Source organism: Oncorhynchus gorbuscha, linkage group LG01 (genome assembly GCF_021184085.1).
Source record: "Oncorhynchus gorbuscha isolate QuinsamMale2020 ecotype Even-year linkage group LG01, OgorEven_v1.0, whole genome shotgun sequence".
NCBI classification, from domain to species: Eukaryota; Metazoa; Chordata; class Actinopteri; order Salmoniformes; family Salmonidae; genus Oncorhynchus; species Oncorhynchus gorbuscha.
The window spans coordinates 110,982,687-111,001,938 of NC_060173.1; the positions used below are offsets into that span (position 1 = coordinate 110,982,687).

Sequence of the window (19,252 nt, forward strand, 5' to 3'; positions counted from 1 at the left end):
CCCCATAATCCCACGCCGGTCCCCCATAAGACTGCCCCGTGCCTCCATAAGACTGCCCCGTGCCTCCATAAGACTGCCCCGTGCCTCCATAAGACTGCCCCGTGCCTCCATAAGACTGCCCCGTGCCTCCATAAGACTGCCCCGTGCCTCCATAAGACTGCCCCGCGCCTCCATAAGACTGCCCCGCGCCTCCATAAGACTGCCCCGCGCCTCCATAAGACTGCCCCGCGCCTCCATAAGACTGCCCCGCGCCTCCATAAGACTGCCCCGCGCCTCCATAAGACTGCCCCGCGCCCCCATAAGACTGCCCCGTGCCCCCATAAGACTGCCCCGTGCCCACATAAGACCATGCTGTGTCCCCATAAGACCATGCTGTGTCCCCATAAGACTGTACGCTTCCTTTTAATGTGTTGAGGACCAGTAAATATGTAAGCAGAAGAGCTGAAAGGTAATGGATTGTACAGATGAAAATATTATTGTATTAAAATAATGGCATTAAACCCAGAATGACCCCAGACATTTACAGTACCTCATCTATACCTGTTTTATGCTCACTCAATTTACATAAATCTATAGGCTTGTACTGTATCCGCACGTTTTGCTTGGGTCTCCCAGAGACCTTTCGTGCTGCTAATGTCGTTATCATTGGTTATTTATCCACTCCTGGCCTAAGCACTGCATATTGATTTGACATTTCATCTTCACTTGAATAATGTACACTGAGTGTATAAAACATAAAGAACACCTGCTCTTTCCATGACACAATCTGACCAAGTGAATGCTAGGATCCCTTATTGGTGTGACTTTTTCACGCTAGGTTTTTCATGCTCAACAGTTTGTGTGTGTGTGTGTGCGTGTGCGTGTGTGTCAAGAATGGTCCTCCACCCAAAGGACATCCAGCCATCTTACCACATCTGTGGGAAGCATTGGAGTCAACATGCATCCCTGTTGGACACTTTCGTCACCTTGTAGAGTCCATTCCCCAACAAATTGAGGCTGTTATGAGGGTAAAATGGGGGGTGCAACTCACTATTAGGAATGTGTTCTTAATGTTTTGTACACCCAGTGTGTATTCACGTCAATATGTGACCTGTTTCAGGAAGCTAGGCATATGTTGCATGTCACTACTTCACAGGAGAGGCATTTGAACAGCTTTATTTTTTTTTGCAAAAATGCGTTTCATGTGAACTTTCATGTGCCTTAGTAACAAACTTGTATTCCATCTGTAAATACAAATAAAATGGTTAAATTAAGAGCCTAGTTGGTTTAGCCACGGAAAAGGCAGGATCCTTCCCACTAGCCATGATTGGCTGATATAATGGATGGGCTGGACATACCAGGGGATGAGTTTAGATTGGTCTGACATGTAGCATGTTTCTGTCTATAATGTCAGCTGCTCAATATATGTTGATAGTCCTTCTTACTGCAGCTGTTTTGAAAGATATAACTTTAGCCATCGAGAACCACAAAAGTTGTGCTTCTTTTCTCAACAACATTGATGCCCTGAATTTAGCAGGCGCTATAGACAGATCAGTTGGAAAAAGTTGTGATGGGCTACTTTCTGCACACGCCACGGTCAATGTGCACCGGAGTGACCTGACACAACGCCGGTCAAACTAGATGTACACTACTGTTCAAAAGTTTGGGGACATTTAGAAATGTCCTTGTTATTGAAAGATCATTATTTTTTTTGTCCATTTAAAATAACATCAAATTGATCTCTAAACAGTTTAGACATTGTTAATGTAAATTACTATTATAGCTGGAAACGACAGATTTAAAAAAAAAAATGGAATATCTAAATAGGCATACAGAGACCCATTTATCAGCAACCATCACTCCTGTGTTCCAATGGTACGTTGTGTAGGTTAATCCAAGTTTATCATAAAACGGCTATTTGATCATTAGAATACCCATTTGCAATTTTGTTAGCACAGCTAAAAAGATGTTGTTCTGATTAAAGAAGCAATCAAACAGGCCTTTAGACTAGTTGAGTATCTGGAGCATCAGCATTTGTTGGTTTGATTACAGACTCAAAATGGCCAGACACAAAGCACTTTCTTCTGAAACTAAGGCTATTCCATGTGAGAAATTGCCAAGAAATGAAAGATCTCGAACAACACTGTGTACTACTCCGTTCACAGAACAGTGCAAACCGTCTCTAACCAGAATAGAAAGAGGAGTGGGAGGCCCCGGTGCACAACTGAGCAAGAACAAGTACATTAGAATGTCTAGTTTGAGAAACAAGTTCTCAATTGGCAGCTTCATTAAATAGTACCTGCAAAACACCAGTCTCAACATCAACAGTGAAGTGGCGACTCCGGGATGCTTGATCTTTTATTTTTATTGACCAGTCTGAGATATGGCTTTTTCTTTGCAACTCTGGAGCAGTGGCTTCTTCCTTGCTGAGCGGCCTTTCAGGTTATGTCGATATAGGACTTGTTTTACTGTGGATATAGATACTTTTGTACCTGTTTCCTCCAGCATCTTTACAAGGTCCTTTTGCTGTTGTTTTGGGATTGATTTGCATTTTTCGCACCAAAGTAAGTTCATCTCTAGGAGACAGAAAGCGTCTCCTTCCTGAGCTGTATGACGGCTGTGTGGTCCCATGGTGTTTATACTTACATACTTTTGTTTGTACAGATGTGAGTGGTACCTTCAGGCGTTTGGAAATTGCTCCCAAGTTTGAACCAGACTTGTGGCGATGTACCATTTTTTAAATCTCAGGTCTTGACTGATTTCTTTTGATTTTCCCATGATGTGTATGTAAACTTCTGACCCACTGGAATTGTGATCCAGTGAATTATAAGTGAAATAATCTGTCTGTAAACAATTGTTGGAAAAAGTTATTGTCATGCACAAAGTAGATGTCCTGTAGACTGTCAGTGTCCAAGCTAGCTGGGCTAACAACAAATGTAGAATTACTGATGCTAGCATTGGATGTGCTCGTGGAAGCAGAACAACTTGTGTGGTGACAGGTGCAGGTGTAGTACTGCTGGTAGTAGCTGTACTACCAGTAGAGCTGGTATGTGTCTATGGACGCGGGCCTTACTTTCTTTTTACCATTTATCAATTTTCGAGCAAACGGAATGTGCAGCAGCTACGTTTGGCAACAAACGGACCTTTATTGGAATTCCCGAGAGAGAGTAACGGTTAATGTGATTGGATGTTAATTATTTGACTAGGCTACCTGTATTTGACATTGTGTTTTTTATTTTTACTGAACACTAGATGGTTACATTTTTATTTTGGGCAGTGAAACAAGGCTTCTCAGGCGAGGGGGAAAAAACTCACCCAAATGTATAGCCCCGTTGGAAAATATAAATGGACTGTTTGAAAATGTGATTTAAAAAAAATAAATAATAATAAAACATTTGAATCACATTGTTATTTGCCGTACCACTGACGGCATTTGCGCGTACCCCAGTTTGGGAATACCTGCTCTACAGGCATCCATCTCTTGTGTGCATTTGTCTTGGGGCACAGTGTGCTCCTCTGTGAATCATACTGCCTCTGCAACAGCAATAGTATCAGCCAAACTACCATACTATCTGTCCCCACAGAAAAGCATTTCAAGTGTGAAGGTGTGATTCTGTGTCACTGTGATTGAGTTTCCTGATATTGCATTAGTGTCCTGTCCTCTGAGCTGAATGGTCTTGGTTTGTTAGGGGCGTGGGCTACTGCATCGTCAGGACATGATTTGAGGCTCAACATGAATCTTTCATGAATGGTCTTTTGTGTCTTGTTTTAATGGATGTCTTTGTCGATTTCCATGGTTGTCAATGAATTATAGTGACCCTGTCCAGTAATGATGCTTCACTTTATGTAAAATAAATATGTATATTATATTTATAAAGCTCTAGGCTCATAGGCTTAGGCCTACGTTTAAGGGTTTTTATCTTTTCTAATAGTTATCTTTCTTTTGTGTTCTTACTCTTATTCCAGGGTCGTTGTTCAAGAGAAAACTGTAAGTACCTTCATCCACCTTCTCATTTAAAAACCCAGCTAGAGATTAACGGACGCAACAACCTCATCCAGCAGAAGACTGCAGCAGCCATGCTGGCCCAGCAGATGCACTTCATGATCCCAGGCACGAGCATGCAGCCTGTAGTAAGTACAGTATATTATAAACTGGGTGGTTTGAGCCCTGAAAGCTGATTGGCTGACAGCTGTGGTATATCAGGCCGTAACCCACGGGTTTATAATAGCAATAAGGCACCTCGGGGGTTGGTGATATATGGCCAATATACCACGGCTAAAGGCTGTATCCAGGCACTCCGCGTTGCGTTGTGCGTAAAAACAGCCTTTAGTCGTGGTATATTGGCCATATACCACACCTCCTCATGCCTTATTGCTTAATTATACACCATGCCAAAACTCAGATCCTTCATTTCAGATGTATAGTAGTGTCTGTACTGACTGCTGTCCCTTCTCTTTTACAGCCTGCGTTCAATGTCACCCAGGGGCTTGGTACGAGCCCAGGTCTCAGCTACTCTCCTTACCTTACACCCATGACCTCCATGAGCCATGGGATGAGCCTGATACCCACGGAGCTGCTCCCCAACACCCCAGTCATGGTCCCTGGAAGCCCCCCGGTCACACTCCAGAGCTCAAACTCGTCCTCCTCTTCCCCCTCACAGAAGCTATTGCGCATCGACAAACTGGAGGTATCAAATCACCTTCACACAAACAAGAACAAGGCCTTATCATTGTCTGAGATATGCTGTATTAATACACTGAATATACAACACATTGAGAACACCTTCCTAATATTGAGTTGCAGCCCCCCCCTTTTCCCCTCAGAACACCCTCAATTTGTCAGGGCATGGACTCTACGAGGTGTCAAAAGTGTTCCACAGGGATGCTGGATCTATGTTGCCTCCAATGCTTCCCACAGTTGTGTCAAGTTGGCTGGATGTTCGTTGGGTGGTGGTCCATTCTTTATACACACGGGCAACTGTTGAGCATGAAAAACCTTGCAGCATTATTCTTCAGAGACTAGATGCATGTCTGTGTTGTGAGGGGTGAACATGGAGTCTGAGTTCTTACCACAACTGCATTAATGCGCTTCACTTCACATGTCTTCACATCCCATGGCTTTATGTCCTTTGGGTGGTGAACTATTCTTGATACACAGGAAACTGTTGAGTGTGGAAAACCCAGCAGGGGTGCAGTTCTTGACACAAACCGGTGCGCCTGGCACCTACTTCCATACCCTGTTCAATGGCATTTAAATATTTTGTCTTGCCCATTCACTCTCTAAATGGCACACAAACACAATCCATGTGTCAAAAATCCTTCTTTAACCTGTTTCCTCCACTCCATCTACACTGATACGAAGTGGATTTAACGAGTGACATCAATAATGGATCATAGCTTTCACATGGATTCACCTTGTCAGTCTATGTCATGGAAAGAGCAGGTGTTCCTAATGTTTTGTACACTCAGTGCACGTTCATTACGGAATGCCTGTTGACTGTCAAACAGGGCACATTTCCAGGGTGCTATGACTTCATCCATCTCTTCCTGTGTGGTTGTCCTATTGTAGGTGTGTCGTGAGTTCCAGCGGGGGACCTGTGCGCGAGGCGAGACGGACTGCCGCTTCGCCCACCCCAGCGACAGCCCCATGATCGACACCAGTGACAACACGGTCACCGTCTGCATGGACTACATCAAGTCGCGCTGCTCCAGGGAGAAGTGCAAGTACTTCCACCCCCCTGCACACTTACAGGCCAAAATCAAATCCTCTCAACACCAGGTCAACCATACAGCTGTGGCAGCCCAGGCAGCAGCTGCAGCCATGGTAAGATGCTTCCCTCCAGACCCATGTGCAGCAGCATAGAACACACACCATTGGCCTATATAGCTACTATAATACTGTAGCGTCCCTTCTGATTAAGGGCAACTTGTCCAATTAATTTTAAGATGCAACACATTCTACATTCACGTCAGTAGGATTACTATCTTAATCTTATTCAATTACCCTTTGTTGGTTGATTAGCTAAACTTATTGAATGTGGAGCACTGCTTTATTTATAATAATAATAATAATACTAATTTAGTGGGTGCTTATATTTGTCCTATTTCACACATGTACAAGTGTGCATGTTTGAATTGGAAATGTGTTTTTTTGCTTAGCCCAACTCCCCCTGAGAGTGGGTCACAGCCAAGGTCCGCCATTATCAACGGCAACCCTGGAGCAGTTTAGGGATAAGTGCCTTGCTCAAGGGCACATCTGCAGATTTTTCACCTTGTCAGCTCGGACATTTGAACTAGCGACCTGACCTTTCTGTTTCTAGACCAATGGCCTAACCGCTAGGCTACCAGCCACCCTATTTTAATATACAATGTAGCTACATTATAGATTAAAGATTGTTACATCTAATATATGCTCTTAAGACTCAATGTAATTTGCCAAGTAAGTAGTAGTCCTCAATTGCTTTTAAACTGTCACATAGCATAAACATACATGTGTGTATCTCCTTATGTGACGTTAACCTTTTACCTAGTTGTTTAACTAACCCTTACCTAACTGTTTAACTAAATCTAGGCTTTACCTTGCTGTTTATCTTAATATAACCTTTACCTTGCTGGTTCACTAACCTTTACCTATCCGTTTAACTGAAGCTAGCCTTTACCTAGCTGGTTACCTAACCTTTACCTAGCTGTTTAACTAAACTTTATGTAGCTGTTTAACTAAAGATAACATTTACCTAACTGTTTAACTAAACTTTATGTAGCTGTTTAACTAAATATAACATTTACCTAGCTGTTTAACTAAACTTTATGTAGCTGTTTAACCAAATATAACATTTACCTAGCAGGTTAGCTAACCTTTACCAGGTTGTTTTACTAAACTAGCTGATTAACTAACCTTTAGCTGATTAACTAACCTTTACTTAGCTGTTTATCTAAAGATTAGCTTTGGCCGTCTCACTTTGCTTTCATGCTTTTGAAAATCTGTGTTCGATTTGCCAGCTGCTGCAAAGTGAACCCTGTTTCTACAGTTACTGTCTTGTTTCATTGTGATCTATTGTCTGCTGTTGGTTTTGCCTTCATCTTAAACTTCCAAGAAGTTCCTTAGAATAAAGCCCTATCTGCTAAACATCCATAGTCAAATTATCCAGCAGCAGCATTTGAATAGCTGATTCAACATCACTCTCATGTACACAATGTACACATTTCACATAATGGCACATTCAGACTTCTATTTTGGCTGTTAAAAACAACAACATGCATGGCCTTACATAGACTGTTCTGTATCCTCCATCCTAGCTCTGCTATTTTCTGTTCCTCCATATATTTTATCATCAGTTATCATCTGTTTTCATTTTTTGCATGGTCTCAGAATTACTTAAATACTGTTGTATTACAGCACTAGGATTACTAGAGTTGGTAAATGCTTTAGTACCTTGATACACCAGATATACAAAAGTATGTGGACACCTTCAAATTAGTGGATTTGGCTATTTCAACTACACCCTTTTGCTGACAGGTGTATAAAATCGAGCACAGAGCCATGCAATCTCAATAGACAAACATAGGCAGTAGATTGGCCTTACTAAAGAGTTCAGTGAATTTCAACAGGGCACCTTCATAGGATGCCACCTTTCCAACAAGTCAGACCGTTGCTCAGGTCACCTAAGTGCTGTTATTGTGAAGTGGAAGCTTCGAGGAGCAACAATGGCTCAGCTGTAAAGTGGTAGGCCACACACTCACTACCGAGGTCCAAGCTGCCTCTGGAAGCAACGTCAGCACAATAACTGTTCACCGGAAGCTTCCATGACTGGGTTTCCATGGCTGAGCAGCAACACACAAGCTTAAGATTACCATGCACAATGCCAAGCGTCGGCTGGAGTGGTGGAAAGCTTGCCGCCATTGGACTCTGAAACAGTGGAAATGTGTTTTCTGGAGTGATGATTCACTCTTCACCATCTGGTAGTCCGAGGGACAAATCAGGGTTTGGCGGATGCTAGGAGAACGCTTCCTGCCCCAATGCATAGTTCCAACTGTAAAATTTGGTGGATGAGGAATAATGGTCTGGGGCTGTTTTTCATGGTTTGGGCTAGGCCCCTTAGTTCCAGTGAAGGGAAATCTTAACGCTACAGCATGCCATGGCATTCTCGACAATTCTGTCCTTCCAACTCTGTGTCAACAGTTTGGGGAAGGCCCTTTCCTTGTTCAGCATGACAATGGCCCCGTGCACAAAGCGAGGTCCATACAGAAATGGTTTGTCGAAATCGGTGTTTAAGAACTTGACTGGCCAGCACAGAGCCCTGACCTTAACCATATCAAACACCTTTGGGATGAATTGGAACGCCGACTGCGAGCTAGGCCTAATTGCGCAACATCAGTGCCAGATCTCACTAATGCTCTTGTGCTGAATGGAAGCAAGTATCCACAGCAGTGTACCAACATGTAGTGGACAGCCTTCCCAGAGAGTGGAGGTTGTTATAGCAGCAAAGAGGGGACCAACTCCATATTAATATCCATGATTTTGAAATGAGATGTTCGACGAGCAGGTGTCCACATACTTTTGGTCATGTAGTGATACGTCTGTAATGCTGAGGAATTTTGTAGTGTAGTGAAGGTACAGTTTTTGGCTGAAACGATGAATGACCAATGTGTTTAATAAATTTAACAAAAAGTGCAAATTTGATACCTAATTTCACAATAAACAGAGCTCCACATTCTGTACATAAGTTATCATCAATTCAGTGGGTATATCATTCTCTCTGTTCCCTATTTAGTATGACATGTAAAACACTCAAGATTACATGAATCAGACCTAGCTCTCAGTCCAGAAAAAATTCACAGTAGCCTAGCTTATGCCAGTTAGCCTTTTACCTCTTGTCTCTATTTCAAATTTATGTTTATCATGTACAATCCTGGTATAGCAATTGTCTGTTAATTTAATGCATTACTAGAACATTTATTTAATAGCCTAAACTGTATATTCAATTTGATAATGATTTGATAATTATGAACATATTGTGATCTACTACTGTTTCTGTTTTCTACATTAGCAAATAACCTCAGTCCTAATGTCGTTGCAAAGTATTGTTGTAATTCTAAATTCTATTAGATGAAGATATTTAATGAGTATGTTAAATGCTTACATACTAATTCAGGAGTCAGTTGTATGTTTCCTTGAATCAGTTACATGTGTTTATTGTGCATGCCTATTGTTTTGTATGTGGTGGTAAACTGCATTCAGATTTTTTTTTTCTCCTTCTCACCTATCCACAATGCAATGCTGTCCCCATGACGCACCTCTGCTTGCTGTTACCTGTATGTTAATACGCTTGAATCCCATTGGCACACTGCCGTCATGTGCTCGCTGTCTGCTATTAAAAGACTCAGTCGACTGCCAAAGCAATGAAGCGAACCTTCGAGGCAACTGTAGACCTGGTACTTTGACCTTTCACCTTTTGCTTTGCATGTAGCTATTAATTGTACTGTAGCAACTCACGTAATTTAATTTGTCATTTATGTTTTTATAACTTCTTAAGACTCCTCTAGTATGTGTACAGAATCATTCACCGTCAGTTATCTTTCAGTAATTTAATAGGTGTTAAATTAACAGTATGAAGTTTTAGCCATTCAGTAATTTGATCATAAATACCGTTTTATTTTGTGATGTAATTGTTGTATACAGTTTTGCTCAACCATTTGGCAATGATTGTAATATTATTTACATACAGTATAAAGCTCATAGCCAGTGATATTATTTACATACAGTATAAAGCTCATAGCCAGTGATATTATTTACATACATGAGAGCTACTGTTAAGTGTTTTATCTGTGTTGTGTTACTTTTTGTCCTCAGCAGGCATTCCCTTATGGCTGCCTGCAGCCCCTACCAAAGAGACCAGCACTGGAGAAGAACCACGGGGCCAGCTCCTTCTTCAACCCCAGTATGTTGCACTACCAGCAGGCTCTGGCCAATGCACAGCTCCAGCAGACAGCTGCGTTCTATCCCACAGGTATGATCCATGGCTCTACAGCACAATTGTCTGAGTATAATCCATAATCCATAGCTATTTTATTTAATCCAGCTATCTAAATATAATTCATGGTTCCACAGCCCAGCTCTCTAAATATAATTAATGGCTCCACAGCCCAGCTGTCTGGGTATAATCTGTGGTTCCGCAGCCCTGCTGTCTGAGTGTAATCCATGGTTCCACAGCCCTGCTGTCTGAGTGTAATCCATGGTTCCACAGCCCTGTCTGAGTATAATCCATGGTTCCACAGCCCTGCTGTCTGAGTATAATCCATGGTTCCACAGCCCCGCTGTCTGAGTGTAATCCATGGTTCCACAGCCCCGCTGTCTGAGTATAATCCATGGTTCCACAGCCCTGCTGTCTGAGTGTAATCCATGGTTCCACAACCCAACTCTCTAAATATAATCCATGGCTCCACAGCTCCCTCCCTGTCCCTTTATGACTAATGAGGACTTTATAATTCCCTCCTCATTCCCCCCTGCTAATGTTTGGTGGTTATATCTGTTTAAGGTGGCTTACTGTGAGTCAGGTGTCCTTGCTTTTCTGCATTCCTAGCTGTGATGAAGTAATGCGACACCTTGTAATTTCAGCTGTTCATTTATTTATTTTTTGCAAATGATGCACATTCAAGATCACTGTCACATACGTAATAGTTCAATGTCCTGACAGTTAGATATATCAGTGCGTCCAGATGACATCATCCAGGTTGGTTGAAGGAGACCGGCTTTAATCAAATGTTATCAAACTCAGGCCATTGGCCTACATTGTTGTGATACAGTAAGTACATGGCTAAGTAGAACCCTGTATTAATATGCCTTTATAAACTGGATGGTTCGAGCCCTGAATGCTGATTTGGCTGACAGCCGTGGTATATCACGGGTATGACACAACATTTATTTTTACTTCTGTAATTGCATTGGTAACCGGTTTATAATAGCAATAAGGCACCTCGGGGGTTTGTGATATATGGCCACTCCACTTTGCGTCGTGCATAATAACAGCCCTTAGTTGTGGTATATTGGCCATATATACCACACCCCCTTGGGCCTTATTGCTTAATTATATCATGAGCTTAGCTCTTTCTCTCAACATGGCCTTCCTCCGACAGCCATAATCAACAGTAACAACCACTATGCACTCTTGTTAGATTCTTCATTGCGCTACTAAATTAACCACTGCTGCCTGGCTGCCCTAGCACTGATTCCCATGTCAGTCGACAGGGGCTATTTTATTCTGCAAGTCTCATCTACACCCTACACTTAAACCCACACACTATACTTCTAACACACATTGGTTGTCATGGGCTTGTATCTGTGTCTGCTCACCAAGCTAAAGAACCATTGGTTTCTCATTGAGGGCTTGTATTTGTTTTTTGAATGTGTTAAAGCATGCTGAAAACTAGCTAACCTGTTTTTCTCCCTCATTTTCCTCTACTCACTTCCTTCCCACTGCACAATCACACAGGGTCAGTGTTTTGCATGTCTCCTGCTACCGGCGTTGGTAGGTCCCTTGTTTCTTTTTTCTGATATCACCACTAATGAATGGAGTATATGGGTGGAATGGTTCTCTCTGTTGGTTTAAAATACTTTCCTGTTATTTCAATATTCTCTTGGATAAATATTCTCTGGGTCAGGGGGTAAGGGTGTTTTTATATACGTTAGGAACCAGTGGGAAAGTGTATTTTTACAACACATTTCAGCATACATTTATTTCTCTGTTAGTCACGTCTTTGTCAAATCTCTGGCTTTTATTTTATACTCTTCGCCATCACTGATTGGCCTACTTTTTTTTCTTATGATTATTTAGTTTATTTTGTTTTTGTCTGTTGTTCTCTGCAGTGATAATCATTCCATTGTAGATAATACAAGTATTGAAAATATGTGACATCAGTTACGAGCGCTGCTTGTTGATATTTCTAGTTCTTTACTGCTCTGTGGATTAGGATCAGTTTGATCAGTTTCCCAGAGATTTTATTGGACATGTCTTGGTCTTTCCATATCAAATTGCTTTCCTCTATTTGTTTTAAAAGGGAACTTATTGCTAACATAGCAGTGAAGATACCATCCTAATGATGATATATGATAAGCAAAACATAATTTTCCCATGTCCTAATTGGAAGCGTTTAGTTTCATATTGTCTTCTCTGGGAATCGGACAACTATCTGACAAATTTCCTGAAATGTTACTTGAAGCAGCTTTCCTCCATTATTTCTCCCATGCTTTCATGCTTTGCACTGTGACTACATAACCCTTTGCACTGTGACTGCATAACCCTTTGCACTGACTGCATAAGGCTTTGCACTGTGACTGCATGCCATCTGCTGGTCTAACCTAGGGATTCTGAGTGGCGCAGCGGTCTAAGGCCCTGCATCGCAGTGCTAGAGGCGTCACTACAGACCCGGGTTTGATCCCGGGCTGTATCACAACCGGCCGTGATCGGGAGTCCCAAAGGGCGGCGCACAATTGGCCCAGCGTCGTCCGGGTTAGGGGAGGGTTTGGCCAGGGTAGGCTGTCATTGTAAATAAGAATTTGTTCTTAACTGACTTGCCTAGTTAAATAGAATAAATATTTAAAAAATGTTAAATAAATGTTCCATTAAAATAAAAACCTAATGATGGCTTGCTGCTGATGTTGTTGTACTGTATTCACCGTGCGAAGAAGAAATAGACTAAATGTTGCTATGGTTACCATAATGCTCCAGCTACCTGTTCATTGCTTCCATGGTTCCCTTCCTGAAAAAGTACCCATGATGTACAGTGCTACGCCTGCTACTGTCTCTGCAGCAACTACTCCTGCCACAAGTGTTCCCTACGCAGCAACAGCACCAGCCAATCAGGTTTGCTCCTTTTTTTAAAGCTTTCTTTCATGAATCCCTGAGCTCTGAATAAGTGCTGGTCATGACATCATCAAGGCTCTCCTGCCTGTTTCCTTGCTTAATTAGCAAGCTTGACTAGAATTATTATACGTGCTGTATTAAATATAGTAATGACAGAAAGCACTTAGAGCTCTCATCTGCAAATAGTAGTTAGTTGTGCTTTGCAGAACTTCCTTAATAGTTTTTTTAATTTAGTGACAATTTATTTTAATTTAATTCAGGTGTTACTATAATTCTGTCAAGAGAGAGAGAGAAAAAATAAGCTATAGACAAGCCTATGGGTTGAACCAGCCTAAATTAGCCCCTCAGACTAAAGAGACCAATTTGAATCAATTAAAGCTTAGAATTTGCTGTTATTATCACAAGAAGGACTTTAAGTGTGTGTGTGTGTGTGTGTGTGTGTGTGTGTGTGTGGTGTGTTTGTGTGTGTGTTTTGAGGGCTGGGCGTTATGGACAAAATATCAGATCACTGTATTTAAAAAATAATAATAATAATTTAAAGTTGGACTGTATTTGATGTTAATTTGATGTTTTTGAATAATAAAAGTTGTTAAATTGCTTCATGAATAGTGCCTGACCCTATGGTGGCAACACATACATTCTTAAGTGATTTGAATGGATATTCCGCCATTCTGATTGTTTGATATAGTTCAATTCAACTTCAATCAAAAACATTTGTTGACATTTTCACGAATTTCTGCATTTCTTGTGTTCATTTGAGAACACATTTCCACACAATGGGCTAGACGATATGGGCAAACAATTTAGGCCTTATTTTTAACCAAATGTTGCAATTGCGATTTTACTTGTGATTTAGAGCAAAACATTTGGGTGAACTGTTGAAATCATGGAAATAGAATGATTATTCTAATTCTGTAGTTAGAATATAATAGTGGGCACTTTGAATACAATGTTCTTTGACATGACAATTAATTAAAACGCCAGGGAGGAGTTATTGTGACAGGGTAGGAACCAACGTGTTGGTCAGTGTTTCCTAAGGGACCCTATAATATTTGGTTACATATTGAATGCATTATCTTAGCTACTTCATGTTGCGAACATATTCATGCTTCCTCTTTGATTTAGAAGATACTGTTGCACAAACAACATGCTGATTTAGGTGTACACCATCACCGGTATTATCAGGCTAACAAGATTTAGGCCCAACTAGTTGTTTGAAGATGTAAGAAACACAAACTAATAGTGTAGTTATAGAATGTTAGGGGATTTTATATTTATATTAAGAAGCAAAATGAAAACAGCCTTGATGTGGTTTAGTGGATGCTATACCCACTTATTTTGCAGTGGGCATTGCATATACGGCTGGGTAGCCTAGTGGTTAGAGCATTGGATTAGTAACCGAAAGGTTGTAAGTTCATATCCCGAGCTGACAAGGTACAAATCTGTCATTCTGCTCCTGAACAGGCAGTTAACCCACTGTTCCTAGGCTGTCATTGAAAATAAGAATTTGTTCTTAACTGACTTGCCTAGTTAAATAAAAAATACTCACTTCTTAATCCCCACTGATACGTATCAAAGTAGTGTAGTGGAGGTATATGATGTATAAATACATTTCGCAAACTCCATCATGTGCTAGAGAAACACTGCTAATCAAACAGTAGTGCTAGGTGCCTGCACACTTCAATTAAAGGGGAACTACTCTCAGCAATCAACATTTCTTTTATTTTTTTTTCCTTCTCCCAGACCTCAAAAGTGGTCTCCTGATGTGGTTTAAGCATTGTATGGACTTAGAATATACCATTTTGTTGTTTAAAAAATAAATAGAAAAAATAAAAAGGTCTGACTTGGAGAACCAAAATCTGAAAAAAATGGGTAAAAATCTGGTTCGAATCCAGGCTGCATCACATCCGGCTGTGATTGGGAGTCCCATAGGGTGGCGCACAATTGGGCCAGAGTCATCCGGGATAGGCCGTCATTGTAAATAAGAGTTTTGTTCTTTAACTGACTTGCCTGGTTAAATAAAATAAATATTCCAAAAAATCTCTAGCTAGGCTATTTAAAATAAAAAAAATCAACTTTCTCTGATTTCAATTATTTTTTGTTGAGATTTGCAACATTTTAGTTTGCGCTGTTGTTGTCGATTTTGTTATTTTTTTATTTTCAATGTTATTACAATAACCTGGGTATGTAGACTACTGCCTCAGCTCTGAATCTGATCTGAAAGATGTCTTAACTCAACTGAATTATGTTTGTTTTACATACAGGATTTAAATGTATATCTTACCCATGGTTTTCTTTGTTTTTTGTCAGCATTGTTTGATTATACTGGTCACAGTTTTTCGCTACTGTTCTACTTCTGCAGATAAGAACCCTTTTCTTTCATAATTTCCTACCATGAATCTTGTACAGAGCTGCATCAGTACTGTTTTTGTCTTCCAAAAAACTTACTGGCACTGTTACTTGGACCTAAGGGCAATCAGTCATGTTGATTGTGAATGCCACCAATTGAGTAACGTGATGTCTCAATCTCTGCTCCTAAAACAGATCATCCTCAAGTAACTAACAGGAAAGGAACAGAGTGTCAAGACGCTGCCCTTAGAGGTCCCAAACAGCCCTTCTGTAAATACTACATTTGCTCCACAAGAGAACTACAGCAACCTGCATGCTGAGAAGAAGATTAGAGGCAATGTATAACATTGAGCTATGGTAAAAAATATATATATATATATATATATACACAGATGATATACCAGTGTTGCTAGGACTACTACCATTACTGATATGTAAATGTATGATTTTATTATATGTATACACACATGATTGGGGATTCTGAAAATGTAATTGTAAAGGTATTCAACAATTACTTTTATGACCTTTTTAATGTTTTGCTAAAACTACACAACTCACCCAAATCTAACTTTTTTTTTATTTTTTGCAGAATTGATTGTGCATATTAAGTGTTTGATTCCTTTTATTTAAAACAGACCATTGAAAAGCTCTCTTGTTTTTACCCCATATACAAATGTACACTTGGCCTGTGCATCAGGCTGGAAGGAGTGCTCTTCTTGTTCTTGTAAAGGATGGATAGTCTGTTGTTGTTTATCCAATGGTTGTTCTCTGAGTATAGGATCACTGCTCCCCCTCCCGGTGTGCCTTGGTCCCTTTATGATGAAGGAATAAGACATGATAATAGCAGAACATTTCATTCTTCTACCTTATGGTGGCCAAATGGCAGTGATATAATCAGCCACTAATTCCAGAATTGATAATGAATCTAGCGATCACTGGTTCCAAGTGTCTGTTTGCGTTGCACTGTTTGCGTTATGTCTATTGGGCCTTGAGTATTTTAGCATTCATCCAAGAAATACCAGATGTGCCAATGACCTAGCAGAGTGATTGGTGGGCTGAAAATAAGCCACCTTAGAGGATTTGAAAGTCTGAGTAAGAGTTTGGTGAGCTATTAGACATTTTAAAGGGTTAGGTGGTTATACTCTGAGGCCACAGACATTAAAGAGGGAACAGAATGATAAGACTTCAAAAGAAAGGTACAGTACATGTGGTGATTTTTGTTAAAAAGGCTGACTTACACATGACGGGAGGTCACTTGTTAATCCGGTCTTATTTTAACTGTAGAAGTGCCTAAAGTAATGTGTATATAACATGCATCTTCAAAAAGGCTGTGTGGAAGAAAATGAAAATATTCCAAATTAAATAGAAAACCCTCACAATTTCTCAAAACACTCCACACTCTCACAATAATCACTTCTGGAAGAAAATGAACACCTGTTTTGTGTGATGTGAATTTAGTGCATTGGTACTCTTTGTACATCGGGTTAGTTTTTACTGCTTTAACTTTTCATTGATCATTGACTTTTAATTTGTATTTTTTAAATATTTTTTTTAAATGTCAATATCTGACAGATCTGAACATGACTGCTTTGGCATGATGTTCAGTGACGGTTCATTATGTAACATGGTTTAGCTTCATTCTTAATGAGTTGAACGTTTTTTTTTTTTTTGCGACTAAAAAAAAAGTGATTGGAGGTTAGAAAACCCAGATATGTATCGTAATTCTTAATTCTATGTTGGTAACTCATTCTTCTCTTTATACAGCTGTCTTTATCATATCCTCACGTTTACTGCATTGATATCATAGTCTAACATCTTTCAAGTAGAGTGCATCACAATACATGTTTTAGTGGTAGGACGTGGTCACATTACAAATGTAATGAAACTCCTATAACTCTACATATGTTATTGTCAAAGCTTCATTGTATTTACAAACTGGTCTATAAAACTAGCACTTACAAACAGAAGACAGATTTATCCACCAGTGCAAAGTCTATACATGTTATTTACAGTAGGGTATAAAAGACTAATGAAGCCAGTTATTTACAGAAGGATATAAAAGATGAAAATAAAGTAAAAAAATATTGAACTATTTACAATTTATCTACACGTACCATTATTTTACCTTTTTGCTCAAACTTGTATGTTTTATTTGCTCTTGAAATAACAGTTAAAAAATTCACACAGGTGCAAACTCGAAATGTTACCCAGTCTTTCATTCTCCCCTTTTCATTTTGTGTGTGATTGAAATCTGTCAGTAGAAATTTGAAGAAAAAAATAAAAAATCTCATCAGTATCAAGGAGATTTTTTTTCCATGATGTTTGATCAATTCAGACAATCAACAGTGAGACTCCTTCACTCATGTCCTCACCATCTTTGTCTTTTTCCATCACTTTTTTTCATTTAACATTTTCAGAAAAGTTCATTTTTATGTAACGTTTGATGGAAATAAATGGAATATACTTAGTTTTTTTTTGTTTAACATTGTTCAATAACTAATGTTGTATTCTATTTTAAAGTGAATGTAATTTATTAAGCTGAGCTTTGCTCTGCTGGTGGTTCCTCAAAGGACCTGTCCTGTCACGTTAGCCTATGAAAAACCATCTGTGATCAGGAATGGAATGTTGGAGCTACCAATGGCAAGCTTCCACATCTCGTCCTTGTCACTGCCTTGTCACTTATACAGGACAACACACTGCAGTACGAGCAAGGTTGTAGAATTGCTTTTATTATGTATAAAAACTGTTTATTGTATAGGTCACAGTCTACCAAAAAAAACAAACATTTAAGTTCATGTACTTTTCATTGTAGTACAGTATAATTTCATAACTATATTAATTTTCCTCCTAAAGTTGCAATTACGGAACTCTGTATTTTTGGAAATTATGTAATTGTTATGCTTTTCTAGAGCACTGCAACACACTAGATTGTATTGCCGGAATCTGAACATTTCCTATGTTATGGCAAAAAAAATATTTTCAGTATCATGTTGCCTTGGTATCACAAAATATTCATTTTGCATTTGACAGCCAACCCAATATTTACATACATACCAATTAATACATGCTCTAATCTTTCTATTCCACCAGATAAAAAGTGTCCCTGGACTCATACAGACAAGGGAAAACAAAAGTGCTTTGAGTTAAACATATAGTCTTGGGTATGGCTAATGTGGCAGTGATTCTCCTAAATTATGTCAAATGTTGACTTAAGGCGTCTTTTACAAGAAACAATGTTTTTATTGAAAATGTTTCTTTCAGTGTTTTAATTTCAACTTGATTTTTGCTAAATGTTTTGAATGTTGTTATAGCTAGTTAAATCTGCACCTGAAAGTCAGTTGAGATTTTTAGATCACCCAATCAAAAGAGTTGGACAGTCAAATTGTGTTCACTTTTACTGACCCAATAGTAACAGGATTCCTTAGCACTTTGTGAACAGTTGGTAAACCGATCTGAGCAGACTAGCTTATTAGTGATCTTTGCCTTGCCTTTTGATGTATTGTTCTTAAGTTGTTATGCGTTAGGACTCATGAAATATAAGGATTGTAATTAGTCTATTGCAATTTGTGAAATGTGCTGTTTTAATTCTCACTACAGTACATTTTCATTTTGAGGTCAAAATGGTAGATTGTAAAGAGTGCAGTTAAATATTTCACTGAGAACAGCTTGATGATGAGAACTGACAGGTGCCATTCTAAATGGTGCTGCTACAGTTACTGCAGGGTTATGTTTAAACTGCTGTGCTGGTTCACATATGGTTCCATCTGTAGTGCCGTACTCTAGAACAGAGGGGACAAACCCTTACTAATTTTGAATCTGTTCACGTGGCAATTTTAAATGTTTTATTTGTGCTCATTTATGTTATACAGTAGTTTTGGTAAATGCAAAATTGTGTAAAATCTAATGTTAAAAAATAAAAGTTTAAGTAAAAGCCAAGTTTCTGATTCCTTTGTTTTGGTGATTCACATAGGAAATAATAAGCATATTTATATGGGGTATTTTAAATCGGCAGAGGACATTATTTCACAAGTCCCAAATAATGAAATGCTCCATCTCAGGAATTG

At 39.5% G+C, this 19,252-nt stretch overlaps 1 protein-coding gene across 16 annotated transcripts in view; it reads left to right on the forward strand.

Moving 5' to 3' along the window:
• LOC124043417 (muscleblind-like protein 2a) overlaps positions 1-19,124 on the forward strand; it is a 41,711-nt gene extending 22,587 nt beyond the window's left edge. For 4 of the 16 annotated variants that reach the window (XM_046364071.1, XM_046362412.1, XM_046292102.1 and 1 more), the window contains 8 exons: positions 3,946-4,110; positions 4,443-4,667; positions 5,549-5,803; positions 9,358-9,411; positions 9,830-9,986; positions 11,469-11,504; positions 12,745-12,839; positions 15,384-19,124. In XM_046364071.1, the coding sequence (XP_046220027.1) occupies positions 3,946-4,110; positions 4,443-4,667; positions 5,549-5,803; positions 9,358-9,411; positions 9,830-9,986; positions 11,469-11,504; positions 12,745-12,839; positions 15,384-15,398 (1,002 nt within the window). In that variant the 3' untranslated portion in view covers positions 15,399-19,124. Of the gene's footprint in view, positions 1-3,945; positions 4,111-4,442; positions 4,668-5,548; positions 5,804-9,357; positions 9,412-9,829; positions 9,987-11,468; positions 11,505-12,704; positions 12,840-15,383 lie in introns of all 16 variants that reach the window. The other 12 variants (XR_006841275.1, XM_046364493.1, XR_006830717.1 and 9 more) reach the window with 12 other exon arrangements.
• Positions 19,125-19,252: the final 128 nt, after the last annotated feature.